The sequence below is a fragment of the Zingiber officinale genome, chromosome 9B, assembly GCF_018446385.1.
Source record: "Zingiber officinale cultivar Zhangliang chromosome 9B, Zo_v1.1, whole genome shotgun sequence".
In the NCBI taxonomy this organism is placed as follows: domain Eukaryota; kingdom Viridiplantae; phylum Streptophyta; class Magnoliopsida; order Zingiberales; family Zingiberaceae; genus Zingiber; species Zingiber officinale.
Window position 1 is genome coordinate 97948589 of NC_056003.1, and position 24617 is coordinate 97973205.

The 24617-nt window shown below is 39.4% G+C and overlaps 2 protein-coding genes across 3 annotated transcripts; both read left to right on the plus strand.

Moving 5' to 3' along the window:
• Positions 1–1654: 1654 nt before the first annotated feature.
• Positions 1655–13306, plus strand: LOC122025199 (acetyl-coenzyme A synthetase, chloroplastic/glyoxysomal-like). Its single transcript, XM_042583969.1, has 18 exons — positions 1655–1983; positions 2224–2367; positions 2456–2611; positions 2694–2816; positions 2903–3071; positions 4055–4137; positions 4278–4379; positions 4459–4547; positions 4642–4732; positions 4945–5058; positions 10993–11069; positions 11155–11233; positions 11390–11458; positions 11535–11710; positions 12197–12253; positions 12356–12446; positions 12538–12636; positions 12813–13306. Exons 1-18 carry the CDS (start codon positions 1765–1767, stop codon positions 12996–12998), a joined length of 2124 nt encoding a protein of 707 aa, XP_042439903.1. The 5' UTR covers positions 1655–1764; the 3' UTR covers positions 12999–13306.
• A 4388-nt stretch (positions 13307–17694) lies between these two features.
• Positions 17695–20049, plus strand: LOC122024542 (gibberellin receptor GID1C-like). 2 transcript variants are annotated; one of them, XM_042583194.1, is made up of 2 exons: positions 17695–18064; positions 18701–20049. In XM_042583194.1, the coding sequence occupies exons 1-2, from the start codon at positions 18026–18028 to the stop codon at positions 19700–19702; spliced, it is 1041 nt and encodes a 346-aa protein (XP_042439128.1). In that variant the 5' UTR covers positions 17695–18025; the 3' UTR covers positions 19703–20049. The 2 variants fall into 2 exon arrangements, with proteins under 2 accessions (XP_042439128.1, XP_042439129.1); XM_042583195.1 differs by lacking the exon at positions 17695–18064 and adding an exon at positions 18084–18559.
• The last annotated feature ends 4568 nt before the right edge of the window (positions 20050–24617 follow it).

A 24617-nucleotide genomic window follows, 5' to 3' on the forward strand; every position in this document is an offset into this window, starting at 1 on the left:
AATCACTTTCATGTTTAAAAATTAAAATTCAATTACTTATTTCTTACTTCATGTAAAAAAAACACATATCCTTCGTTGGTTATTACTATAATAAAGTTTCCTTGTTGAAATCAATTTAATGAATGCCAATTGTTTCTCAACTATTTAAAGTTATTATTATATTTTTTTCCAAGGTTAAATACATATTTTTTTAATAAACAATTTGCATAATTTATTTAATCAAATAGTTTCTTTTCCAGACAATTCGTAGGCATTACACATGCAATTAATATTTACACTAATTATTAAATTCCAAAAGTAAATAATCACCAGGCAAATTTAATAATTCAAGGGAGACAGGTCATCTTATATATTGGATATATCTAATTCGAAAAAGGTCAAAATAGCTGTATCCCATCTAGATCGGATCTCGTTGAAACAAATTATTATTTCTTTTGTTTGGTAGCTTTTGTCTTAAAATTAATTTAATTAATATATAATTAGTTTATGTCGCACATAAATTATAATTTTATAAATTGTTCTATATTTAATGATTAAATAAATTTAGCGTAAATCTTTAGTTGTCGATGTCATAAATACATGCACATTGTTTTAATTTTATAATAAATTTAAGGGCATACATCTCAATTTTTTTATCATTATATCTAAAATTTAAGATAAATAATTCACTTTATTAAATTTATATAATCATTTTTCACTACATATTATATCAACTAGTTTAAAATTTTCATTATCTTTAATTTTTTATTATTTTATTCTATTTCTTCTATTTTTTTATTATTATATTTATAAAATGAGTAGAAGGAAAAAAATTAAAAAGAATGAGTAGAAGGAAATAGATTGAAAAGAAATATTATTTTACTGGGTAGAGATTTCATTCCCTAAATTTAGATAATCATTATTTATCAAATTTAAATTTAAAGAATCGATATGGTACCTGATGCAAAGATTTTTTAGCTATCTTATCTAAAATTTAAGATAAAATTTTTGGATAATGTAAATAAAAAAAAGTATAATTCAATATCATAACTAATAAAATTTTATTAAAATATCACATTTGTACCATAGCATTGACGTCAATTTTACTAAGAAATTATTTATTTTATTAAATTTAGATAATGATTTTTTATTACATAGATATATTAAAAATTTTATTATTTTTATTTTTTTTATTTTATTATTTTTTCTCTTCCTATGTAATATCAATCTATTTTCTTTATTTTTTTTCTCCCAAATTAAATTATATTTAATATTTAAGGATAAATTTTATTTTCTAAATTTAAACTATTATTTAAAAATTTTAAATTTAAGGAATGGATAAGGTAATTAATATAAAAAAATTATGTAAAATATAAAATTAAATCTAAATTTAAAAATAGATAAGAGAGATAATACAAAAGTTTTTTATATAAAATAAAAATTTTAAAATAAATTTTATATATAGGAAAATTAATATAGACACCTTAGGTTTAGCCACCATCTTTGAGTTTTGAAGCCACTTGCCTTTTTAATATTTGTGTACCAACGGACCGATCGGGGGCGAGCGGCCTTTTGCCACAATAGATTTTGTTTCTAATTTTGTCAACCATTTAGATTTTTAGAGGGGAAAAAAGTAAAATAATGATTTAGATTTTGGTGATATTTTTAATTATAATTAGACAGTTAGAGTTTGGATCGAACAAGCAGAATTGTGGGACGGCTGTTCCTTACTGCATCGCCTGCTATCCTTCTCTTCCTCCTCTCCCACGTCTTCATTGTTTGGGCATGACGACCGGAGAGGCGGTGGCGACTCCGAAGCGGAGCCTGGCGTCCTCGGACCGCCTTCGGCACGTGGATTCAATGGCTCAGCTTCCCTACGGTGCTGGTCGGATCTCCCATCTCAACGCCGTCATACTCGGGGAGTCCCTGGAATCCGAGGAGAATGACCTCGTCTTCCCCTCCCACGAGTTCTCCAGCCAGGCCCTCGTCTCCTCTCCTGAACAGGTGCGCTTCCCCTCTCCTTCAGAAAAAAAAAAAAACCACCTTGTGCCGAGCTTGATTGGCAATGCTCGGTTCACGAGCTCAAAGATTCCTCTTTTTAAGGAAGATTCAGTAAGCATGTCTCGTCCTTTTGGGCTGAAAGATGTAGACATTGCGATATTTTCTACTTTTCAAGTATCTTAATTTCTGCGGCTCATTTGCGCTTTCGGTGACTCTTGCATCATCGATTACGCGAAACTCTAGTATCGGAAAATGTACGAGAGGTCCATCGAGGATCCTGCCGGATTCTGGTCGGAGATCGCTTCCCAGTTCTACTGGAAGGAGAAGTGGGATCTGGAAGTCTACAGCGAGAACATCGACGTGAGGAAGGGAAGTATCAAGTTTGAGGTGAGTTTTCTGACATTCAAACTTCTTTGGCTGAAGATTATGAGCGGTGGAAGATGTTGAGTTGGTTCGGCATTGTTGCTGACCACAGTGGTTCAAAGGAGCCAGTACAAACATAAGTTACAATGCTTTGGATCGGAACATTGAGGCGGGGAACGGTGGCAAAGTTGCTATCTACTGGGAAGGGAATGAACCGGATGATGATGGGCAGTTGACCTATTTGGAGCTGTTGGAGAGGGTTTGCCAGGTATGTCATTAATTGTTTCCAAGTCTGATTTTGTCAACCATGAAAATTTTCATGTTAACTTCGTCATGTGTTCTTTTCATAGCTTGCCAATTACTTGAAACATGTTGGTGTGCGGAAAGGAGATGCAGTCATTATTTACCTCCCTATGCTAATGGAGTTGCCAATTGCAATGTTAGCATGTGCTCGTATTGGAGCAGTTCACTCAGTAAGTTGATGAAGTATTTTTCTCTTTTTCAAATTTATAGACTTGAGATTAGTTTTAGCAAACAATTGGCTGCAACCTCTGCTCAGGTGGTGTTTGCTGGCTTCTCCTCTGAGTCACTTTCTCAAAGGATTATTGACTGCAAACCTAAATTAGTAATCACCTGCAATGCCGTGAAGAGAGGTTCCAAGGCGATTCATCTGAAAGATATCGTTGACAGTGCCCTCAGAGAATCTGCAAAAAATGGGGTTACAGTTGGTATGTTGTTCATTGGATTGAAAGTTTTTAACATGTTATGGAGTGCTACATGGCTATGAAGATAGTATTCAATTGCATACTTTTGAGTGCCTTTCATACCTTGTTGACATGCATTTATCTTTTAAATCTGTCTTTGTTAATTTATTCAAATTTTTAATGAATAGACGAGTTCATGTTGGTTATGATTTATATGAGTGTTTCATGTTTGATTCCCCAACTATTTCAGCTTCTAGCTTTCAAAAAGAATATGCAAGTATATGTGGCTGTTCTATTTCATAACACATATTGGACCCTCATATGTGGTTAGTAAAATAATATTTAAGAAAAATATATGATAAACTATATTAATCAGTATATCCAATTCAAAATCATAGATGAAAGATATGATATCATACAATTAAAAACACTTTAAATAAATATTAATCAACAATGTAGAATAGCTTTTATACTAGTAATATGAATATAACTTATATCTAAAATGGTTATCATTTGGAAAATAAGCATTTAAGTTAATGTTTACAAGATACAACCTAGCAAATAGAATGCCTTATGGTTTCAAATTAAGTTGGTTCACACTAAAAGAGTTCAAATGAACCAAATGTGAGTTATTTCAACTGCATATATGTGTTGCATATGCAATATGCAGTCGCTATGTAGTCCCCTTTCAAATGTGCCTATGCTGCCACATATTTGGTTCAGACAGAAGCTTTTTTTAAAATCATGAAAACAATGCTTTTTAATGTTGTTTATACCAAATGGATGTTCAGAGAATAGAAATATATAGATTCATATGAAAATTCAATTGTCTTTATAGAATAGACAATGACATTTTCTCCTTCAATACAGTCAAACATTTCTCTCACATGCAGTTTTGTTTATTAGTCAGTGTTTGTTCTCAACAGTCAGCATCATTTACCTTTGAATTTTGTCTTTGTTATTGATGAGTTTTCTTCTTCTTGTCCTTTGCACTTTGGCTCAAGCAGATCTGTGTTTGACTGTTGAGAATAAATCAGCTATGAAGAGAGGAGATACCAAATGGAAGCAAGGGAGAGATATCTGGTGGCAGGTTAGATCAATAGCCTATTTTGGACTTGCGTATTTCACTGTAACCTTTGAGATAGTTGCTACCCAGATTCTTAGCTACATCTTATACTTAACAATTAGTACAAATGATATGATTCTTTTACTTTACATTGGTAACTTCAGGATGTTGTCCCTCATTTTCCAACAAAATGTGATGTCGAATGGGTTGATGCAGAAGATCCACTATTTCTGTTGTACACAAGTGGTAGCACTGGGAAACCAAAGGTACAAAAATAAAATGTTGTTTTAACTGTCTTCAGCATTCTTTTGAATCAATGTTCAAGGCTAATCCCTTAATTTACAGGGTGTTTTACATACAACTGGTGGATATATGGTATATACTGCTACAACATTCAAGTATGCATTTGACTACAAACCATCAGATATATATTGGTAAGTATGCTGCTCTCTTGTGATTATGGATTATTCCACAGTACATTGTTGAAGCATTTCTGGTGAATTTATCTGCAATGCCTTATTTACTTAGGTGCACTGCTGATTGTGGCTGGATAACAGGGCATAGTTATATTACATACGGCCCTCTTTTAAATGGAGCCACTGTTGTGGTATTTGAAGGGGTAAATATCTGTTAATGCCTTTTCTCTTTTGAAATTTTTAAAAATTCAAAGCCTTTGTTGTTGTAGAATTTAAAGATAAGTGTTGTTGTAAGATTAATCATATGTTCATATGACTTTCATCTAGCTCCTCTCATAGATATGTGATCCTAGTCTTTCTTTTTTGTTTGTGTGACCAAACTCTTTAGACCTTGCTATTCGATGTGAACTTGTAGGCTCCAAATTATCCTGATTGTGGGCGTTGTTGGGATATTGTTGATAAGTACAAGGTAACCATATTTTACACAGCGCCAACCCTTGTGCGCTCCCTAATGCGTGAAGGTGATGAGGTAAGAATCTTGTAATTTTTCATTTGTCATTATTGCAAATATTGGTTAGTTAATAGCTAAATGTTTCATTTCCTTATTGATATCTTCGTAGATTCAGTAGATCAATATATATGGAAACATGTGGCTTTGTTCTTTTCCTTTGGCAGATGTAATCATGTGTCATCTCACATATCAAACAAGCTTGTTCTTTTATCATGTGTCTGAAAGCTTGTTTTCTAGAAGTTAGTATCTCCATTCCAGACTAAATTAGATTGTCTAGGAGTTCAGTAATCACATGTTTCCCTGTCAAGTCCTCTAACCTTGTAGTTTCTTTTCTTGATCCTAAAGTACTGTTACCTACTTTGACATGTTTCTCCTTTGAAATTAGGTTTTCTTTTCTTGGTCCTAAATTAGTTTGTACAAGTTCACCAGAAGTTGGCACTCTGAAGAGCAACAAAAAGCTTCAGAAATCAACTCTCTTTAATGTTGGAGGATCTTGCGGCCGGCTTGAAGGGGGGTTGGATAGACAGCACCCCCAAATTCTCGCTTTCTACACTATTGTTAGTTTACGCAGCGGAAATCTAATACTAACTACAAATATGAATACAAAGAAAGCTTAAGACAAGAATAAGAAATGCAAACCAAGCTAACACGTTGTTTAACGTGGTTCGGAGATTAGGGCTCCTACTCCACGGCTGTCCGTAAGGTGGACGATCCCGATCCTTCGGTGGATTAGCCCCCGGCAAACTCCGGCTATCTCAAGTCGCTCCTTGTGGGTGGAGAAACCTCACCACAAACTCACCAAGACCTCTTGGATTACACAAGCACTTGAGAACTCTTGTGACTACTAATTAGGCTTTAACAAAGTCTAATTTCGTCGCCTTGGCCGGCTATACCAAGCTCCTTCTTATAGAGCTTGGGGAAATCAGCCTTGCTGATTTGCTACCGATCGGTCCATGCACCGACCGGTGCCCAACGGCACTCAACGGCTATCATCGACCGGTCCCATGACCACCGACCGATCCCAACCATTTCGGCACGAATGTACATGCTCACCACCACCGACCGGTCCCAAGATGACCGGTACAACCCTAAACTTAGGGTTTCCCATCCCGAGTACATTTCACTCACCACCGGACCCTCACGACTCACTTGACTCTTCTTTGCAGCCTTGACCTCTTGCCTTCAAGCCTACTTCCTTTGGCTCTCGTCCCTCGGATGCATCCAAGCCCGCGGCTTGTCTCCAATGTCATCCTTCGCGTATGCCTCGAAGTCGCTTCCCTCTGCTCTTGTCCTTGCTGCCTTGTCCACGATCCCTCAGATGCATTCAAGCCCGCGGCTTGTCCTCAATGCCATCCTTCATCGGACCCGAAGCCGTCAACCTGAGTCACATGTGTCACCTGCAGTCCTGCACAACTCAAGTACACATATCAAATAACGAGGGTAAACCTAACTTAAACCCTTTGCCCAAACACCAAAACACATGGTCCCGCGGACCATTGGGATTGCTCCAACAATCTCCCCCTTTTTGGTGTTTGGCAATACGTTTAAGTTAGGGAAAACATATAGCAAATAAACATGCTAATACAATGGACTTACGTTGCCAAGGCTACACACTTGGCAACCGCCGAATGGACTTACGTTGCCAAGGCTACACACTTGGCAACCGCCGAATGGACTTACGTTGCCAAGGCTACACACTTGGCAACCGCCGTATCATGTATTGGAACCTATCCCAAGGCTCCCCCTACACCTATGCTCCCCAATGAGCTAGGATTTTACCACGGGCTTTTTAAGAACCTATCCCAAGGCTCCCCCTACACCTAAACTCCCCAATGAGCTAGGATTTTACCACAGGCTTTTTAAGAACCTATCCCAAGGCTCCCCCTACACAAAGGCACTTAAGGTTTTCCCAATTTAAACCTTAATTCTCCCCCTTTGCCTAACATCCAAAAAGTTCTCCAACAATATCCCAATTGTTGAAAACTTATCATCCAAACTGACCCTAAACTCATGTATTAATCCCCCTTGGATCCCATACATCTAAGCGAGTTGACATGGTCACAAACCAATGCTGAAAACAATTTCAGACTGGTATCAGTCGACTGCCCTAAGTGCCAGTCGACTGCCCCCTTCGACACAACCTTACAGAAACATTCTGTGGTTGAAAAACACTGTTACCAGTCGACTGGTATCTGCACCAGTTGACTGGTACCCTTTTTCTGAAAAAATCAGCCTTTTCAGGCCAACTTCAGAAATGCACCAGTAATTCCCTAGACCTCCAAAAATTCTCAAATTTTGTGGAGAGGTCTATTGTACCAGTGTCTACTTGGGAAAAATACATTACAAAATGTATCTATCACCAATCTCAAGATTGACACAAAATCCAAAACTAGCTAAATGGTTCAATTGACCCTTGACCTAAAGTCCTAGTTTTGGCTTCCTTTTGATGTATTTGCCCATACCAACCCAAAATGCATCCCTAGCATTGGTTTATATGACATCTATACATCCAAAACCAATTATCATGCTATATGACCCCAAATGTCATATTTCTTGCATGAAACACAAACCATGTGTGCCAAATCCCTAGGTTTGAGACTCAAGTCCGTCTCTAAACCATTTGGCACACTTCATGGCTCCTCTAGACTCCCAAGTAGTACCCACCTGAGATCCATTGGCCATGGGTCCCAAATTGACTCTTGGAGCTCCCCCTAGAGCTCTTTACCTTAGTCACCTCTCTAGGTGACTCATCCACAATGGCTAGGCCACATCGGTCCACCCCCGGTGACACTTGGCCTACAAACGTAACTTTCTTAACCTTGGACACCTTGTCCTTGGTTAATTTCTTCTTACCATTAAATGACTTTCCCTTGCCATTTATTAGTTTCTCCTTGCCATAGTCATATGCCACCCTAGCATAAGACTTTCCCTTAGCTTTGGAGGACTCTCCCTTGCCATGATCATTTGCCACCCTAGCATATGATCTCTTATTAGCCTTGGAGGGACTAGATCGGTATCCCAAGCCCGATCTATCATGGTTGGGTTTTTGGCTACCCAACACCATATTTAATTCCTTAGATCCAATAGTGAATCTCTTAAGGAATTTCTCCAAATTATCAAGCTTTGACTTCAAAGCTTGATTTTCCCTCTCTAGGTTCCTAACCCTAGAGTCAACATGTCCACCTTGGACATTCCTAGACCTACCCTTTCTAGGCATGTGTCTCCCCTTCTTGGGATTAATGCCTTGGGTCTCCTTAGGTCTACCATTTCTAGGTTTTTCATGCATAGATTTCCTAGGGTTATGATCTACATTTACCCTATTCCGATCATGATATTTGAAACCAAAATTTTGCATGGTCATATAATGATTAACATTATTTTTCCTAGCATGCATGGAAGAATTTAAATTTGACTTCAAATTTAAATTAGGGTTTACCTTACCATTTACCTTTGGAGCTCCCCCTTGACATGAGCCTCCATTCTTCCTCCACTTCTTTTCCCACATCCTTAAATGCCCCAACCTTTTGAGCTCTCTCTTCCTTGGGCATTTGGTGTGGTAGTGCCCTATTTCACCACAAGTGAAGCATCTAATGTGCTTCTTCTCGTTCTTCTTCTTGGCACCATCATTCCTACAACCCAAATTAGTATCTAAAATAATTTGAGTGGGCTTAGGAGTTACCTTCTTCTTACCCAATGGACACCTGCTCTTGTAGTGTCCCTTCTCATTGCACCCGAAGCACACAATGTGGTCCTTTGACTTAGCTTCGGTGGAGGTGCTTGCTATGTTGACTTCTTCCAAGACCTCTTCTTCATCCTCTTCACTTGTCTTGGATTCTTCTTCAATTCTTGAGGATGTTGATGATACTTCATCCTCCTTCTCCTCCTCGGATGTTGAGCATGGCTCAACTTCCGTTTGCTCCTCTTCAACTTGAGCAACTAGACCCATCTCAATGGGTTCTTCTTCCTCTTGTGTAGGTTTAGGTTCTTCTTGTAAAACCATCTTCACCTTGCTCCACAACTCATGGGCATTCTCGTATTTACCTACACGGCTTATCACGTCATTAGGCAAAATATCAATCAAAATAGATATTACCTTATCGTTTGCCTTTGACCGTGTGGTTTGCTCCTCCGTCCAATGTCGTGATCGGAGCTTCTTCCCTTTCTTGTCTTTTGGGACTTCGAACGGTTTCTTGATCATCATCATGATATCCCAATCCGTGTTGAAGAAGACCTCCATCCTCATCATCCAATACGTGATGTCCCCAACGCTTCCTCCTTCAAATTTTGGAGGGACAATAAACCCGGCCATCTTGTGCTTCCTTGGCGGTTAGTCCAACGGAGAGCGTCCTCGCTCTGATACCAATTGTTGGAGGATCTTGCGGCCGGCTTGAAGGGGGGTTGGATAGACGGCACCCCCAAATTCTCGCTTTCTACACTATTGTTAGTTTACGCAGCGGAAATCTAATACTAACTACAAATATGAATACAAAGAAAGCTTAAGACAAGAATAAGAAATGCAAACCAAGCTAACACGTTGTTTAACGTGGTTCGGAGATTAGGGCTCCTACTCCACGGCTGTCCGTAAGGTGGACGATCCCGATCCTTCGGTGGATTAGCCCCCGGCAAACTCCGGCTATCTCAAGTCGCTCCTTGTGGGTGGAGAAACCTCACCACAAACTCACCAAGACCTCTTGGATTACACAAGCACTTGAGAACTCTTGTGACTACTAATTAGGCTTTAACCAAGTCTAATTTCGTCGCCTTGGCCGGCCATACCAAGCTCCTTCTTATAGAGCTTGGGGAAATCAGCCTTGCTGATTTGCCCGTTACCAGTCGACTGGTGCCAGCCCAACGGCACTCCAACAGCTATCTATCAGTCGATTGGTCCCATGACCAGTCGACTGATCCCAGCCATTTCGGGCACAGAATGCTTCTGTGCTCACCACCAGTCGACTAGTCCCAGTACCAGTCGACTGGTACAACCCTAAACTTAGGGTTTCCCATCCCGAGTACATTTCACTCGCACTCGGACCCTCACAACTCACTTGACTCTTCTTTGCAGCCTTGACCTCTTGCCTTCAAGCCTACTTCCTTTGGCTCTCGTCCCTCGGATGCATCCAAGCTCGCGGCTTGTCTCCAATGTCATCCTTCGCGTATGCTTCGAAGTCGCTTCCCTCGGCCCTTATCCTTGCTGCCTTGTCCACGATCCCTCAGATGCATTCAAGCCCGCGGCTTGTCCTCAATGCCATCCTTCATCGGACCCGAAGCCGTCAACCTGAGTCACATGTGTCACCTGCAGTCCTGCACAACTCAAGTACACATATCAAATAACGAGGGTAAACCTAACTTAAACCCTTTGCCCAAACACCAAAACACATGGTCCCGCGGACCATTGGGATTGCTCCAACATTTAATTCACCTTACGGATGCCCACTTAACGTACCTATCCATCATCTAGGTGATAAATAGGGTTTGTATGGTTGTTAACTTCAACACAGGTGAAGATATTAACCCATGATAACCTACTAAATAGCCTTACTTTGTGTCTTGTTCCGACTGATAAGAGTCCAGCGTAATATATTTATCCTGTCACTTGTTGGCTTGCAGCCAACAAAACCTTTCCAAAAATGACAAAATTAGATCCTGAAATGTCATTATTATCTTGTTAGCCTAAAGTTAAATGATAAATGTACTCTGTTCTTTTCTCAACTAAAACAATAATGATAGTAGTGATTCCTTCTCTGAAATAGCATCTGTTTTGTATTCTATATATGTGTACATATAAAAAAAGCTCAATTATATATATTCCTCAATCAAGTGGCCCTAAGATGATAAAACATACAAAGTTTGTTTATGCATGCTCTTTGTTTACTTCCTATCATTTATAGTTATGAACTGCCAATTTCGATATCTTATTTCATTTTTGTTTATACTTATGTTGCTTTGATGCAGTATGTCACTCGTCATGATCGGAAATCTATCCGTGTTCTTGCTAGTGTAGGAGAGCCCATTAATCCTAGTGCATGGAGGTTCACCTTAGCTATTTCAACTAGATATCATTTTCTAGTGGTTTTAGTTTAAGAGCTACCTTAAGAATTCATATACATTTCTTAGGTGGTTTTACAATGTTGTTGGGAATTCAAGATGCCCTATATCAGATACCTGGTGGCAAACAGAGACTGGTGGCTTGATGGTAAGTGAATGCTGTTTATCGATGGTTTTGCTAATAGCCATTGGCTATTCTGATACAACAGCTTCTGGTTTTCAGTGATTTAGAGTTAACTTCTTAAATCTAGTTCTTTCAGCTTAACTGAACCTTACGTGTTAAATGATATAATTTTGACTACAGATTACACCTTTACCTGGTGCATGGCCTCAGAAGCCTGGATCTGCAACATTTCCTTTCTTTGGAGTTCAGGTATTATGAATTTGACACGAGGACAGTCATTAAGTACTATTTTTATTCTAATACTACTTGAGAAAAAAAACTGCAGCCAGTCATAGTAGACGAGAAAGGGAATGAGATTGAAGGTGAATGCAGTGGATATCTTTGCATCAAGAAGTCTTGGCCTGGTGCATTCCGCACACTTTATGGTGACCATGAAAGATATCAAACCACATATTTTAAACCGTTCGCTGGTTATTATTTTACTGGGGATGGATGTAGCAGGTATTTTATTTCGTAATTTATTGAGCATCTTTGTGCAAAATACTTACTCTATCATGAAGTATGCTTCAAGATTCTTAATATTCCTTAATCGCTCTGGCACACTGAAATAAATTGGCCCCTAGCCCATACTTGACATAGAACAAACATTAGAAACTTCTATTCCCAAATGATTCATCTAATCACACCTTTAGATCGTTTTCAATTGTATAAAGCTTAACTTGATTCTTGTCAAAGCTAAGAGGCTCTACACCCATTGGTTCCACATAGGTAGGTGCAATGGTCCATTATATATATATATATATATATATATATATAATGGACCATACTTCATGAGAAGACATTCTCAAATTCTTTAGATATCAGCATACTTCATGAGAAGATATTTTTCAGAACTAGAACATCTGTTTGAGGACTCCTACCAGATATTAGCTTTTGGATCAATCTGTCAGATTCTCGTTCATTATAGTGTTTATGGCGATTTGTTAGGGACAAAGATGGGTACTTTTGGTTGACTGGAAGAGTTGATGATGTCATCAATGTGAGGTACTTTAAACAAACATATATATTCCTATCAATGCATTTGGATGGATATTGCCAAGCACGGTCTTATGGACTCGATGGATTATGACAATTTTGTATTTGTAGTGGACATCGTATTGGCACAGTGGAGGTAGAATCTGCCCTAGTTTCACATCCCCAGTGTGCAGAAGCAGCTGTAGTCGGCATTGAACATGAGGTATAATACTAGCACACTCATAATTGTTTGCAGGCTACCCCACTTTAACCAATAAGAACTTCATATGTGACTAAATCTTTCCTGTTTTTAGATCAAAGGCCAGGGCATTTATGCTTTTGTTACTTTAGTGGAGGGGGTTCCTTTTAGTGAAGAAATCCGGAAAAGTCTAATTCTGAGTGTCAGAAATCAGGTGTGCTCTTCTTGGAACCATTCTCTCATACAAAGTTTTTGTAATCAACTAGTCTACTCAAGTAAACTAGTGGAAGGATTTTTTTTCACCTGCATTATGCCACATGTTTTTAGCTACATTCAGTTGTCTGTCTATTAAATGTGCAGTCTTAGCTAACTAGTGAGCTCATTTACCAGATTGGTGCCTTTGCTGCCCCTGACAAAATTCACTGGGCGCCCGCGCTACCGAAGACAAGGAGTGGAAAGATCATGAGGAGAATCTTACGGAAAATCGCATCCAGGCAACTAGATGAGCTCGGAGATACCAGTACGCTTGCCGACCCAAGCGTCGTGGACCAGCTAATTGCGCTGGCTGATTTCTAGCTAAGGATAAGAATTTCGTTCGTTTCCTAAATAACATGTTTCTGATGTGGCTGTGAGAGATTGTGAAAAGAACAGTTGAACGATCTGGGCAAATTTCTCGTGCTCTTCTGGGAATTTAAACATGGTGAAGAATGTGTGAGGGAGTTGGCAATCCCATTAGTGTAGTATAGATTATGTTTTAATTGCATTGCAATCTATTTGTGTGTTTGCTAAGAAGAATAAAGAACGGGACGAAGGTTCCATGTTGTAGATGTATTTTTGGTTTAACTGAAGATTGACATTTGTGGCAAAAGATGACTTGCCTCTCATCGCCGGACTCAGCGAGATGAATGGAGTAAATTACGGTGATCGAGTGCCAAAAGAGTAACGGCAATTGAATAAAGGCCGCACTTGAATTGCGAAATTCTTAAAAGTCACCGGATTTATGCAGCATCAAAGTATTATTGGCTTTTAAAACCCAGCATCACAATTGTTGGTGGATGGGATAAAATAAGAAACAAATAAAATAAATGTGCCTGTTAAAAATTTAAAAAGTTGGACACGTCTTTTAAAAATTTCATAATTTTAAGCGTGTTCTTTGGTTAATTGTTGAAAAGTAATCTAAACGTCCACCGTATTATTATTATTTTTTAATAATTTAGATAATTTTTTAAGAATTTCATAATTTTTAGTGGGCCCGTTAGTTAATTGCTGAAAAGTAATATAAACGTCCACCCTATTATTTTCTAAAAGAAATAATTTAGATATTCAATTCTAAGAATCGATTAATTTGAAAGTGATCGGCTAAGTTCGACTCCCATGAAGGTTTTATAGAAATATCAACTACAAGATAAATCAAAAAATATTTACAGAGAAAAATTTCTATAATGCGCCAGAGTTAAAATTTGAATCTTAAATATTTGGTTAATTTCTTGAAGAATCTAACCACTCTATAGTAATCTAGGGTAAAAAATAATATCTTTTTTAGTAATCTAAATATTTAACCATTCTAATCGAATAATTCTAAAAATGACCGATCTATCTTATTCATGAAAATTTTTCATCAATTATTAGGATAAATGAAAAAATATATGTAGAAAAAAAATCTTTTCAATGTGTTAGAATTTGAACATTAATACTTTAACTATTTGAAGAGTCTAACTATTAACTATTTTACAGTAATCTATGTAAAATTTTCTTTTTATAATCTAGATAAATATCTAATTTTACATATAATAGATTTTCCTTTATAAAACAAGTTTTTAATCGGACATGGAAAGAACTCAGAAATCACTTGTAAAAAAATTCAGGTCGTGTCATCATATAGTTCCAAAGAAATTCCTTTTTTTATTTTATGCGATCGGTGTGATTAAAATCATTACGCTTAGCATGCCTGTCTATGGGTGTTATTAAAAAACACAAATAAATATACGATGAACAGGAAAATAAATCTGTAAGGTGCCATGCCTCTTGTCCCCTTCAATCCTTCTTGTTTTGAAATCATTAATAGCCAATGGCTAAACGACAAAGCAGGCATCACGCTGATTTGTCAAACCACTCAGAGAGAGAGAGGGAGAGAGGGAAAAGTTGATTGGTATTCTTTTGTCCTCAAAGCGAAGGCAAGGCAAGGCATAGCCAAGCAAAGCTAGCCAGCCACCTTCTCTGCTGCCTACGCTACGCTCCAAACCGGTGCTTTAAATATTGTTTGATGCCAGGCAATAAATTCCACTCCCACAATTTGGACTACGTGGAGAATTCACATCACGCTCCTCGAATCATTACATTTTCGTTTCGTTTCGTTTCGTTTGGGCTAGGAGGAGGTAGAAAAGAAAAGGAAAGCGCGCAGCGTCGGCTATTTGACTCGTCGTCTAGTTGGCGGCGTCGCCTTGCGGCACATGAGAAGGAGACGAGGCGCACCCCCGCAATCAATTCGCCCTCCCCTATCTCTCACTTCATTGATGAGGTTGAAAATTGTTGGCAATAGATTGACGGGGATATTAGAGAGGAGTATATTCATTTTTTTTATCACAATTGATGAGGTTGAAATTATCCTCTAAAAATGAACACAGTTACCTAGTATATAATAATACTATTATAAGGAGATATAGAAGTTTTATCTTTTCTGATATTACTTAGGACTAATAATTATTCATAATTTATCCTTTTTATGTTATTTTGAGAAAATGGGGAAAAAATGACAGAGATACTAAAGTGAATGTATCATTTTTTTACCACAATTGATAATATCAGAATCCATATTTGATGGGCACATGATCTTAAAAAAAATTCTATTACTCCTTGACCATTTGACGATCGACTAAAAGTTGACATCGTAATTTATTTTCATTCATATAATCTACTTACAAGCTGTAAGAAGTGTCTGAAATGAACATACTCACTTTGCTACAATCAATTGTGTCAGATTGTCTTATTTCTTTTAAAACAGACACTATCTTAAAATAAATGTTTGTATAATTTATTCTTTTTCAGAGTTTGGGAAGTCATTCTAGAGGCATGCTAAGATGATCAATTCATCATTTGTCCTAATTAGGGCATCTCCAATGGTTAAACCTTTCAATAAGTTTTTTTGTAGTTTTCAATATGCCACATCACAAGTATAAAAAACTCTTAAGGCATCTCCAATGGTTAAATCTCTGAATGAGTTTTTTTTGTAATTTTCAATATACCACATCATGTCACATCACAAGTATAAATATCTACTATTATCTCCACAATGAAAAAACTTTCATATAATTTTTTTTTTTTGTATGTCCTACATTATAAATCATATATTTCTATTTATTAATTTTTCATTTAATATATCTATATAATTTTCATTTAATATTTTAATTAATTTATGATTTTAATTTAATTATAATCATTTCTATATTTTTTTAACTTATCTCAAATATATTTATTTTCAAAAGAAAATAATTTATACTTTAATTATTGTTAACTATTTATGAAATAAAATATTATAATTAAATGTTACATCAAATAATTTATTTTTAATTATTTAGAAATGATCAATCATGCACATTAATTACCGACTTCACTTTCAAGAGAAAAAAAAATTTGAAAACTCAAACAATTAAAAATCCCAAACCTCACCTACATAATCATAAAAAATTTTTTGGTCAAGTTTTTCAATTTTACAAACCTTTCACAAAATTTACATTGGAGATATTCTTAATTGTGCTAGGCTACTTTCACTGATTGATACAGTTAATATCTATATAGATAGTTGTTCTAATAAATTTTTTAGATTAATTGTTAATGGATATAAAATGTCTCGTTCGATATCTGAGCTCCTCATATAAAGGATTACTATAATAGAGTAATATCCGTGTGATTTATTTCCTTTCAAAAAGTCATTAAACTAACTGTTTGCTCCAATTGATTTTACCGAGGTAGTAATCAGAATTTAATTTTCACACTGTTAATATATATGATGATTGAATACTGATTAAGCACGGTATGCTAGATTAATCTAATTATAAAATCTGAATAATTATACCCATCAGGTCAATTTCACATCTAAACTCGAATTATCACATTGTTTGACTAAACCAAAAATATTTGACAGCTATTAACTTAAGATTCTTAGCCATGGTTTGACCAGTCAATGAATGAACAGTACTAATTTCCTAGTGATCTGTAAGAAACAAGACTAAAAACAAAGGGGAAAAAGAAATTGGTTTCAGAAACTTATATTTAGCGGTAGGCAGTTTCAAAGGAGCTAGGAGAGTAGGCTGCAAGAGCCACATGGAGTCGAGTATTTTGTATATGGACCAAAACACAAGACATTTGACCTTTTCAGGGTTTGTCCTCTTCCTTCAAATGACAGGTTATTATTATTTTTTTTAGGATGCTAACAATTATATTAAGTATATTATATACATATATATATTCATTTCTCAACGTGCTTATGAGAAAGTCAGCTCGATTCTAAAATAATAATCTTTGTCTTGGCATGATAATACGACATACAAGTCATTAGGGGAAAAACAAGAGCATGCAAACAAAATTAAACCAATAACTAATATTAATTATCATAGTTTAAGTAGTATTCGTCCTTTCAAGCAAAGCATGCCAAATATTCTCTCAAATACCTACAACCGACACAACAATATACCTCATGTCTATAATTCTCTCGAGATAGTTTTTAATAGTTATTATTCTTTCTGTTTTTGTTTCTTCTCGTAACTCAAGCACTAATTTCAGAATCAAATCTATAAGACATTGATGACCAGCGGTGATTAGTAAGTTTTCTACTTGTTTTAGTTAATTCACCTCTAACATTAATTAATTTTAGATTCGATGTTAAATTTAGTCGAGGAGATTCTTTTATCTTCGCTCTTGTTAATCTTGCCTCGGAAATTCCACCTGCAACTTCGTTTGTTGACTTTTGGACCAGCCGCAGATTTATTGCGGTGTCGATCTGTTTCAGTATAAAACTCCCTCAGTTTTTTTTAGATTTACTTCATTTCTTAAAACGTGACTTTTAAGAGGAAAGACACGTGGACCGAGTGATCATGGAGCGGTGCTGACATGGCACCGCCTGCCGATGACGTGCGCGGCCTGTTTCGCCAGGAACTCAGGTGGGGCCCGCAACTTCTACTGCGTATTTTAATAATTTTCCTTGGCCGCCCCAATTTGTCGTCTCTTGCGTCGTTCGCTCCTCCGCTTCGCCGTTTTTTTTTTCTGTTTTTTTTTTTTTTTCTTTTACCCTTCTCCGCTTGATAACCTCCACCATCTTCTTCTCTTCGTCGTCGTCTTACACTTCTCCGTCCTCCTCGTCTCGCCTCAGCGCTTGCCTTGTCTTCGACGATCTATTCTCGGCTAACCGGCGCGTTTCGATCCCAAGAGGCGGCTCCTTTCGGCGGGATCCGGCGTTTCGATCCCAAGTGGCTGATTTGGGAGCGATTCGTGCAGGATTCAGCTTCTCGAGCGCCGTCCGAAAGGAAAGGAGGCAGCTTGCTTCGCCTCTCTGTGCTTTCCTAATTCGATTTCTGATTCTTGTCGGTACTGCTCCGTCTCTGCGCACGATGGCGGGAAGCAACGAGGTGAACGCCAACGAGTCGAAGGTATGGATGTTCCGTCCCCTTCCTCGCCTTGGATTTGGGATAAAATATTGGAGTTTGTGGAGTTCCTGAGGTGCCCCGTGCTTCCTGTTCTGGCCATGCTACGGTTTGGCTGCGTCGCTTCCGATTTGGGGGGATTTATCTTGATTTCTGTGTCCAATTGATTGGTCGGGCGTCGGCGCTTTGATCTTTTGCTATTCCTTTCTTAGCTGAGGCTCTCTTCCTGTTTGCTCCCAATCCAACTTTTTTGTTTTCCCATTTGCTTGTTTGGTTTCTTGTCGAGTTCATGCATTCCGAAAAGGCGAAACCTTGCCAATATCACATTCACTCTCATAAAAAATTACGAAATTTTTGAAAATTTTGGCATTGTTCGAGGAGGAAATAGTCAAAACACACAGGAATCGTATTGATTGTCCCTTGTTGTCTTCATCTTTGTTTTTGGTACTGATCGAACGAAGGGAGGGACACAACCATGAAACCCTGGAAAAATCCCTCCTGGTAATTGCAAAAAGTTCGAATCTTGCTTCCTTTTTTACACTCAATGACTGCTGCAATTGATGGTGAAACCGATCGAGAAAATATTATAAAACCTCCAAATTCTGTTTCTTGATTGAGTGTTTTGGTTTGATTCGCACGCAGATGGTGGTTCCCCTCCACACATGGGTTCTCATCTCCAACTTCAAGCTGGCCTACAACATGGTCCGCCGCCCTGATGGCACCTTCGATCGACACCTAGCCGAATTCCTCGACCGCAAGGTCCCCGCCAATGCCTCACCAGTCAACGGCGTCGTCTCCTTCGACATCCTCATCAACCGCGCTAGCAACCTCCTCGCGCGCATCTACCGCCCCGCACCTCCCAACTCCTCTCACCCCGCCACGCCCCTGGCAGGTCTTCACCACCCTCCCTCGCCAGACCAGTTCCCCGTCATCATCTTCTACCACGGCGGCAGCTTCGCCCACTCCTCTTCCAACACTGCCATTTACGACTCCCTCTGCCGCCGCTTCGTCTCCCTCTGCGGCGCTGTAGTCATCTCGGTCGACTACCGGAGATCACCGGAGTACAGGTATCCCTGCGCTTATGATGACGGATGGGAAGCCCTCAAGTGGGCTTCCACTGAACCATGGCTCCACAGTGGCAAGGATTCTAAGCTTCGGGTCTTCCTCTGTGGTGACAGCTCTGGGGGCAATATTGCTCACCATGTAGCTGTGAGAGCCGCAGAGTCAGGGATCGATGTGTCAGGCAACATTCTTCTCAACCCCATGTTCGGTGGAAATCGCCGAACCGACTCCGAGGTGAGGCTGGATGGGAAATACTTCGTCACCATTCAGGACAGAGATTGGTATTGGAAGGCATATCTCCCAGAAGGAGCTGACAGGGATCACCCAGCCTGCAATCCCTTCGGCCCAAACGGTGGGACTCTCAAAGAGCTTCCGTTCACAAGGAGCCTCGTCATAGTTGCGGGCTTGGATCTTGTCCAGGATTGGCAATTGGCCTATGTTGAGGGATTAAAGAAGGCAGGCAAAGATGTGAAGCTTGTGTACCGTGAACAGGCCACAATTGGGTTCTATTTGTTGCCAAACACTGACCATTTCTATGAGGTAATGGAGGAGATTAAGAACTTTGTCAGTTCTAACCTATAGTCCACATGCAGCATGGCACAACGTAAAATGCAGGTATATAAGCTCTATATTACATAGAATCTAAAGTTGGCAGTCGATGCAGTTGTGGCGTTTGCTACCTTTGCTGCTTCTTTGTTTACTTTGGTTGTTCGCTAGTGTCAAAGCATTCACAGAGTTCAGACGAGTTATTCTCATCAAGGAGCTGTATTATAGATAACTTTGTCAAAGGTGGAATGACTGTTTCTTTTTTTTTACATCTTTCTACTGATGTAGTATTTTGTATGCCTGATCCAGTTCCTCAAATTTGTGAGGTTGGAAGATGGTGCTGATTTTATAGGTAACACAGTTTATGTAAGAACTGCAGGTTATCTTCTTTCTTTCCTGAGGTTTTATCAGTGTTATCTATACTCTACAATCTTTCAAGTTAATTCAGGAAGATGGAGCGCCTTGTTGTTCAATGGCCATGCCATAGATGTCACGACATGGTGACTATTCCATCTTCTTATTATTACCATCCGAGCATGTAACATGGATGTTGTGCTGCTGTAAAGATTCCCTGTGATTTTTTTTTTGTTATGAATAGCCTGATCCTGTTAATTTTTAGATGCTAGAAATTAGAAAAAAAAAAAAAAAGGGCTTGCTGCAGACTGTTCCTGGGTTTGTAATTGCAGCTTCGCTGCTCCAGTTGTTCTCATACGGGGGAGGGCTCTTTTCAGAGTCTAGATGCCTAACAACACATGGTCCTCGTTCTGTTATGATTACCTTTGTAATTTATTATTATTTATTGCTCTGCTCTGCTCTGCGCTGTTCTGTTTTGTTCCTTTTATTGACAACGTAGGCAATGACTTCACTTTCAAATTTTCAATTAGACGGCATCCACTGATAGGAGCACTGTGCAGTGGCTTGACCTCTGAGGCTTCTTCCTGACTAATGGTCGCTTGCTTTCCTCTTTCTTTTCATTATTTTCATGCTTTGGACTCAGTTGATGTAGGTTATGCAATTAGGGTATAGGCCTCACTGCTGTCCTTTCCACTCGACTTGCTGTCTGTTTCCGAAGGCAGGAGGGCATGCCCTAATTGGGGCCAGGATAAAGACAAAGAGGGGCTAATATATATTAAAAACTAGACGCAATTCCTCACTCTCCACTGAAACTGAATACGCCCTCTGCTATGCTGCCTAGTAATTGCCACTAAGTGGACTAAAGCTCAATCCAACTAAGTAGATTAAAGCCCAGTTACAAGTAGTGTGTGAGCTTATGGAGTTTTTTTTGGACTAAAGTTCCGCTGCAAGAGTTTTAAATTATTTATAAGCATTGGAAATTTTATTTATTTATCTATTTTTAATATATATTATAATAACAAACTTATGTTAGGTGTTCGAGAAGGTCACTTGTCAGCTTAGATTAATCGGTTTACCGATTAAATTGGTTTAATAAATACTAAACCAAAAATCGAACCGGTTAACCGATTAAAACCGGTTAAATCGGTTAACCGGTTAATCGGAACCGGTAAGTTATCGGTTTCGGTCCGGTTTTCGATTCGTCGATTTTTTTGCATAGCCCGAGCTATGCTCATTCAAATATCGAACATCTGGAAACATTTTGACAACTTCTATCTAAGTTCATTTTCATGGTCCTTCCGGAGGGGAAAACAAATACAGAGACCTGAATATTTAAAAGGATGTGATTTTGATCCTGTCTTAAAGTTAGGCGATGATGCATTGGTTATGAGAAGACATCGAGGTAGGTTAGATATTGATCGTGTAAAGACTGTGAGCTGAAGTAAAGTGGCACCGAATGAACTTACGCAGCAAAGATAGGAATTGGAAGAAAAAAACGTTAGTCATCAGGTCAGGGAAGGAGTCTCTGGCACAGACACTCCGATGCTCAAGTCAAAATAGTAGCCGAGTGAAATGGAGAAGAAGATGAACAATAATAATAACTGATGAATTATGGTAGCGAGACCTCGCATACCTGAGCCCTCGATCAACAGAGAGAATTCCTTTTTATACCGTCTCTCATAACCTCTGCATTGATAAGATGACAGAGAATGTCAGGTGGTGAATAATATCTTCTCCATAATTGTAAGAAGGTTTCGTTATATATATATATATATGTCATAATAATGGTATATTCTTTGACGGGTTGTTATGATTTTCTAACAATGTTGTCTCTTAGAGAGAGTCCAACCTGCTCTGGACCGACCGATTATAGACTAGGAGGTATGCTCATGAGAAGTAGGGGACTGAGCCCGTAAGTCTGACCGACGTTGGGGCTGGTGGATATAAACTGAGAGCCTTATATTTGGAGAAGTGGAGAGATGAGCCCCTAAGATCTGACCGACCTTTGAGCCAACCGGGTTTATGTTAGGGATTCGACATCCGCTTAGATAATATGCCAAGTCGGACTTTATATTGGGGGTTTATCTTGCACTCGACCGCTATGCTTGAATATAAAGTTCTGTCCAGCCAAACGATGTGCCTAGCATGTTCGATTAACCTTTTTGTCCGATTGGCCAGAGCACTTAGTGGTAACACTGGACTTATTTTGGCATGACATCAATACGACTAGAGAGTTGTCACGTTCTTGACTTTGACTATCACATCAGCTGATTTTCTTGATGTCGAATGGGATCCCACTTTACTCGTCATATCACTAGCCTCTCTTTCAAGTCTAGTCAAGGAGGTTACAAGCTTGACTGACTAGACACTTGTCTGCTTTAGTGTCATTGGCTTGGACACTCGGTCCTATTTCTGTGGGTCGAGTTTTATGATGGGAGCATTGCCCATTCAAATAGTTTGCAGTTGTGGAAAGAGTTGAGAACAGACACGAGAACAATCTCACTTATAACTTAACCGAGTGACATGAGAGTATGGAACGGGCGCGAAGGCAGACTCACTTATAACTAAGCTGGACAACACGAGAGTTTGAGAGACAGGCGTGAGGGCAGACTTGCTTATAACTTGGCCAGATGACATGAGAATCTAGGACAGGCGCGAGGGTAGACTACTTATAACTTAGTCAAGTGGCACGAGAGTCTGGAACAAAGGTGCGAGGGAAGGCTCACTTAGAACTCAGCTGGAAGACACGAGAATCTAGGACATAGGCGCAAGGATATGCTCACTTATAACTCGGGCGATAGGCATGAGAATCTAAGACTTGAGCGGAGAGCAGGATCGGTTATAACTCGACCGAGTGACATGAGAGTCTGGAACACAGGTGAGAGGGCAGACTCACTTATAACTCGGTCAAACGATACAAGAGTCTAGACCATAGGCGCGAGGGCAGACTCACTTATAACTCAGTTGGACGACACAAGAGTCTGGGACCCGCGAGGGCATGCTCGCTTATAACTAGACCGGTTAACACAAGAGTCTAGGACTTGGGTACCAGAGCGGGCTCACTTATAACTCCGTTAAGCGGCACAAGAATCTGGAACATAGGTGCGAGGGTATAGGCTCGCTTATAACTCAGCCGGACGACACGAGAGTCTAGGATAGGCGCGAGAACAGGCTCACTTATAACTCGGCCGAACGACACGAGAGTCTAGAATATAGGCAAGAGGGTCTGCTCGCTTATAACTCGACCTATCGACATGAGAGTTTGAGACTTGAGAATGAGAGCATATTCGCTTATAACTCGGTCGAGCGATATGAGAGTCTAAAACACAGGCACGAGGGTAGACTCGCTTATAACTCGACTAGACAACACGAGAGTCTGAGACAGTCATGAGAGTAGCTTTGCTTATGATTTGGTCGAGAAGCATGAGAGTCTAGAACATAGGCATGAGGATATGCTCACTTATAACTCGGCCGAGTAGCCTGAGAGTTTGGAACATAAGTGTGAGGGTAGACACGCTTATAACTTGGTCGAACGATGCCAGAGTCTGGGGCATGCGTGAGGGCATGCTCACTTATAAGTCAGTCGAGCAGTACAAGAGTTTAGAGGCACGATGTATGGCCTAAATGCCTTGGAGAGTGGAGGTACAGTGTATGACTTGAATGCCTTGGAACTTGGAGGCACAATGTATGACCTGGATGCCTTAGAACTTGGAGGCACAGTTTATTACCAGAATTCCTTGGAACATGGGTGCGAGGGCATGCTCACTTATAACTGGGTCGGTCGACATGAGAGTCTAGGTCAGGCGTGAAAGCAAGCTCGCTTATAACTTGACTGGTCAGCATGAGGGTCAGGAGGCATGATGTATGACCCGAATGCCTTAGAGAGTGGAGGCACAGACACTTATAACTCGGATGGTCGACATGAGAGTCTGGGACAGGTGTGAGAGTGGGCTTGCTGTTAACTCAATTGAATGACACGAGAGTCTGAGACAGGCATGAGAGTAGCTTTGCTTATGATTCGGTCAAGAAGCACGAGAGTCTAGAACATAGGCATGAGGGTATATTCACTTATAACTCGGCCGAGTAGCCTGAGAGTTTGGAACATAAGTGTGAGGGTAGACACGCTTATAACTCAGTCGAACGATGCCAGAGTCTAGGGCATGCGTGAGGGCATGCTCAATTATAAGTTTGTCGAGCAGTACGAGAGTTTAGAGGCACGATGTATGGCCTAAATGCCTTGGAGAGTGGAGGTACAGTGTATGACTTGAATGCCTTGGAGCTTGGAGGCACAATGTATGACCTGAATGCCTTAGAGCTTGGAGGCACAGTTTATGACCAGAATTCCTTAGAACATGGGTGCGAGGCATGCTCACTTATAACTGGGTCGGTCGACATGAGAGTCTGGGACAGGTGCAAAAGCAAGCTCGCTTATAACTTAACTGGTCAGCATGAGGGTCAGGAGGCATGATGTATGACCCGAATGTCTTAGAGAGTGGTGGCACAGACACTTATAACTTGGCTGGTCGACACGAGAGTCTGGGACAGGCACGAGAGTCTGGGACAGGCACGAGAGCAGACTCGTTTATTACTCAACCGG

Bases quoted from the DNA above. Each gene is read 5' to 3' on its own strand.
- LOC122025199 (XM_042583969.1), top strand. From the start codon at position 1,765: ATGACGACCGGAGAGGCGGTGGCGACTCCGAAGCGGAGCCTGGCGTCC. The intron at 11,234-11,389 runs GTAAGTGAATGC...TTTTGACTACAG, and splicing joins CAGAGACTGGTGGCTTGATG to ATTACACCTTTACCTGGTGC. The intron at 12,254-12,355 runs GTACTTTAAACA...TTGTATTTGTAG, and splicing joins GATGATGTCATCAATGTGAG to TGGACATCGTATTGGCACAG.
- LOC122024542 (XM_042583194.1), top strand. From the start codon at position 18,026: ATGGCGGGAAGCAACGAGGTGAACGCCAACGAGTCGAAG. The intron at 18,065-18,700 runs GTATGGATGTTC...ATTCGCACGCAG, and splicing joins TGAACGCCAACGAGTCGAAG to ATGGTGGTTCCCCTCCACAC.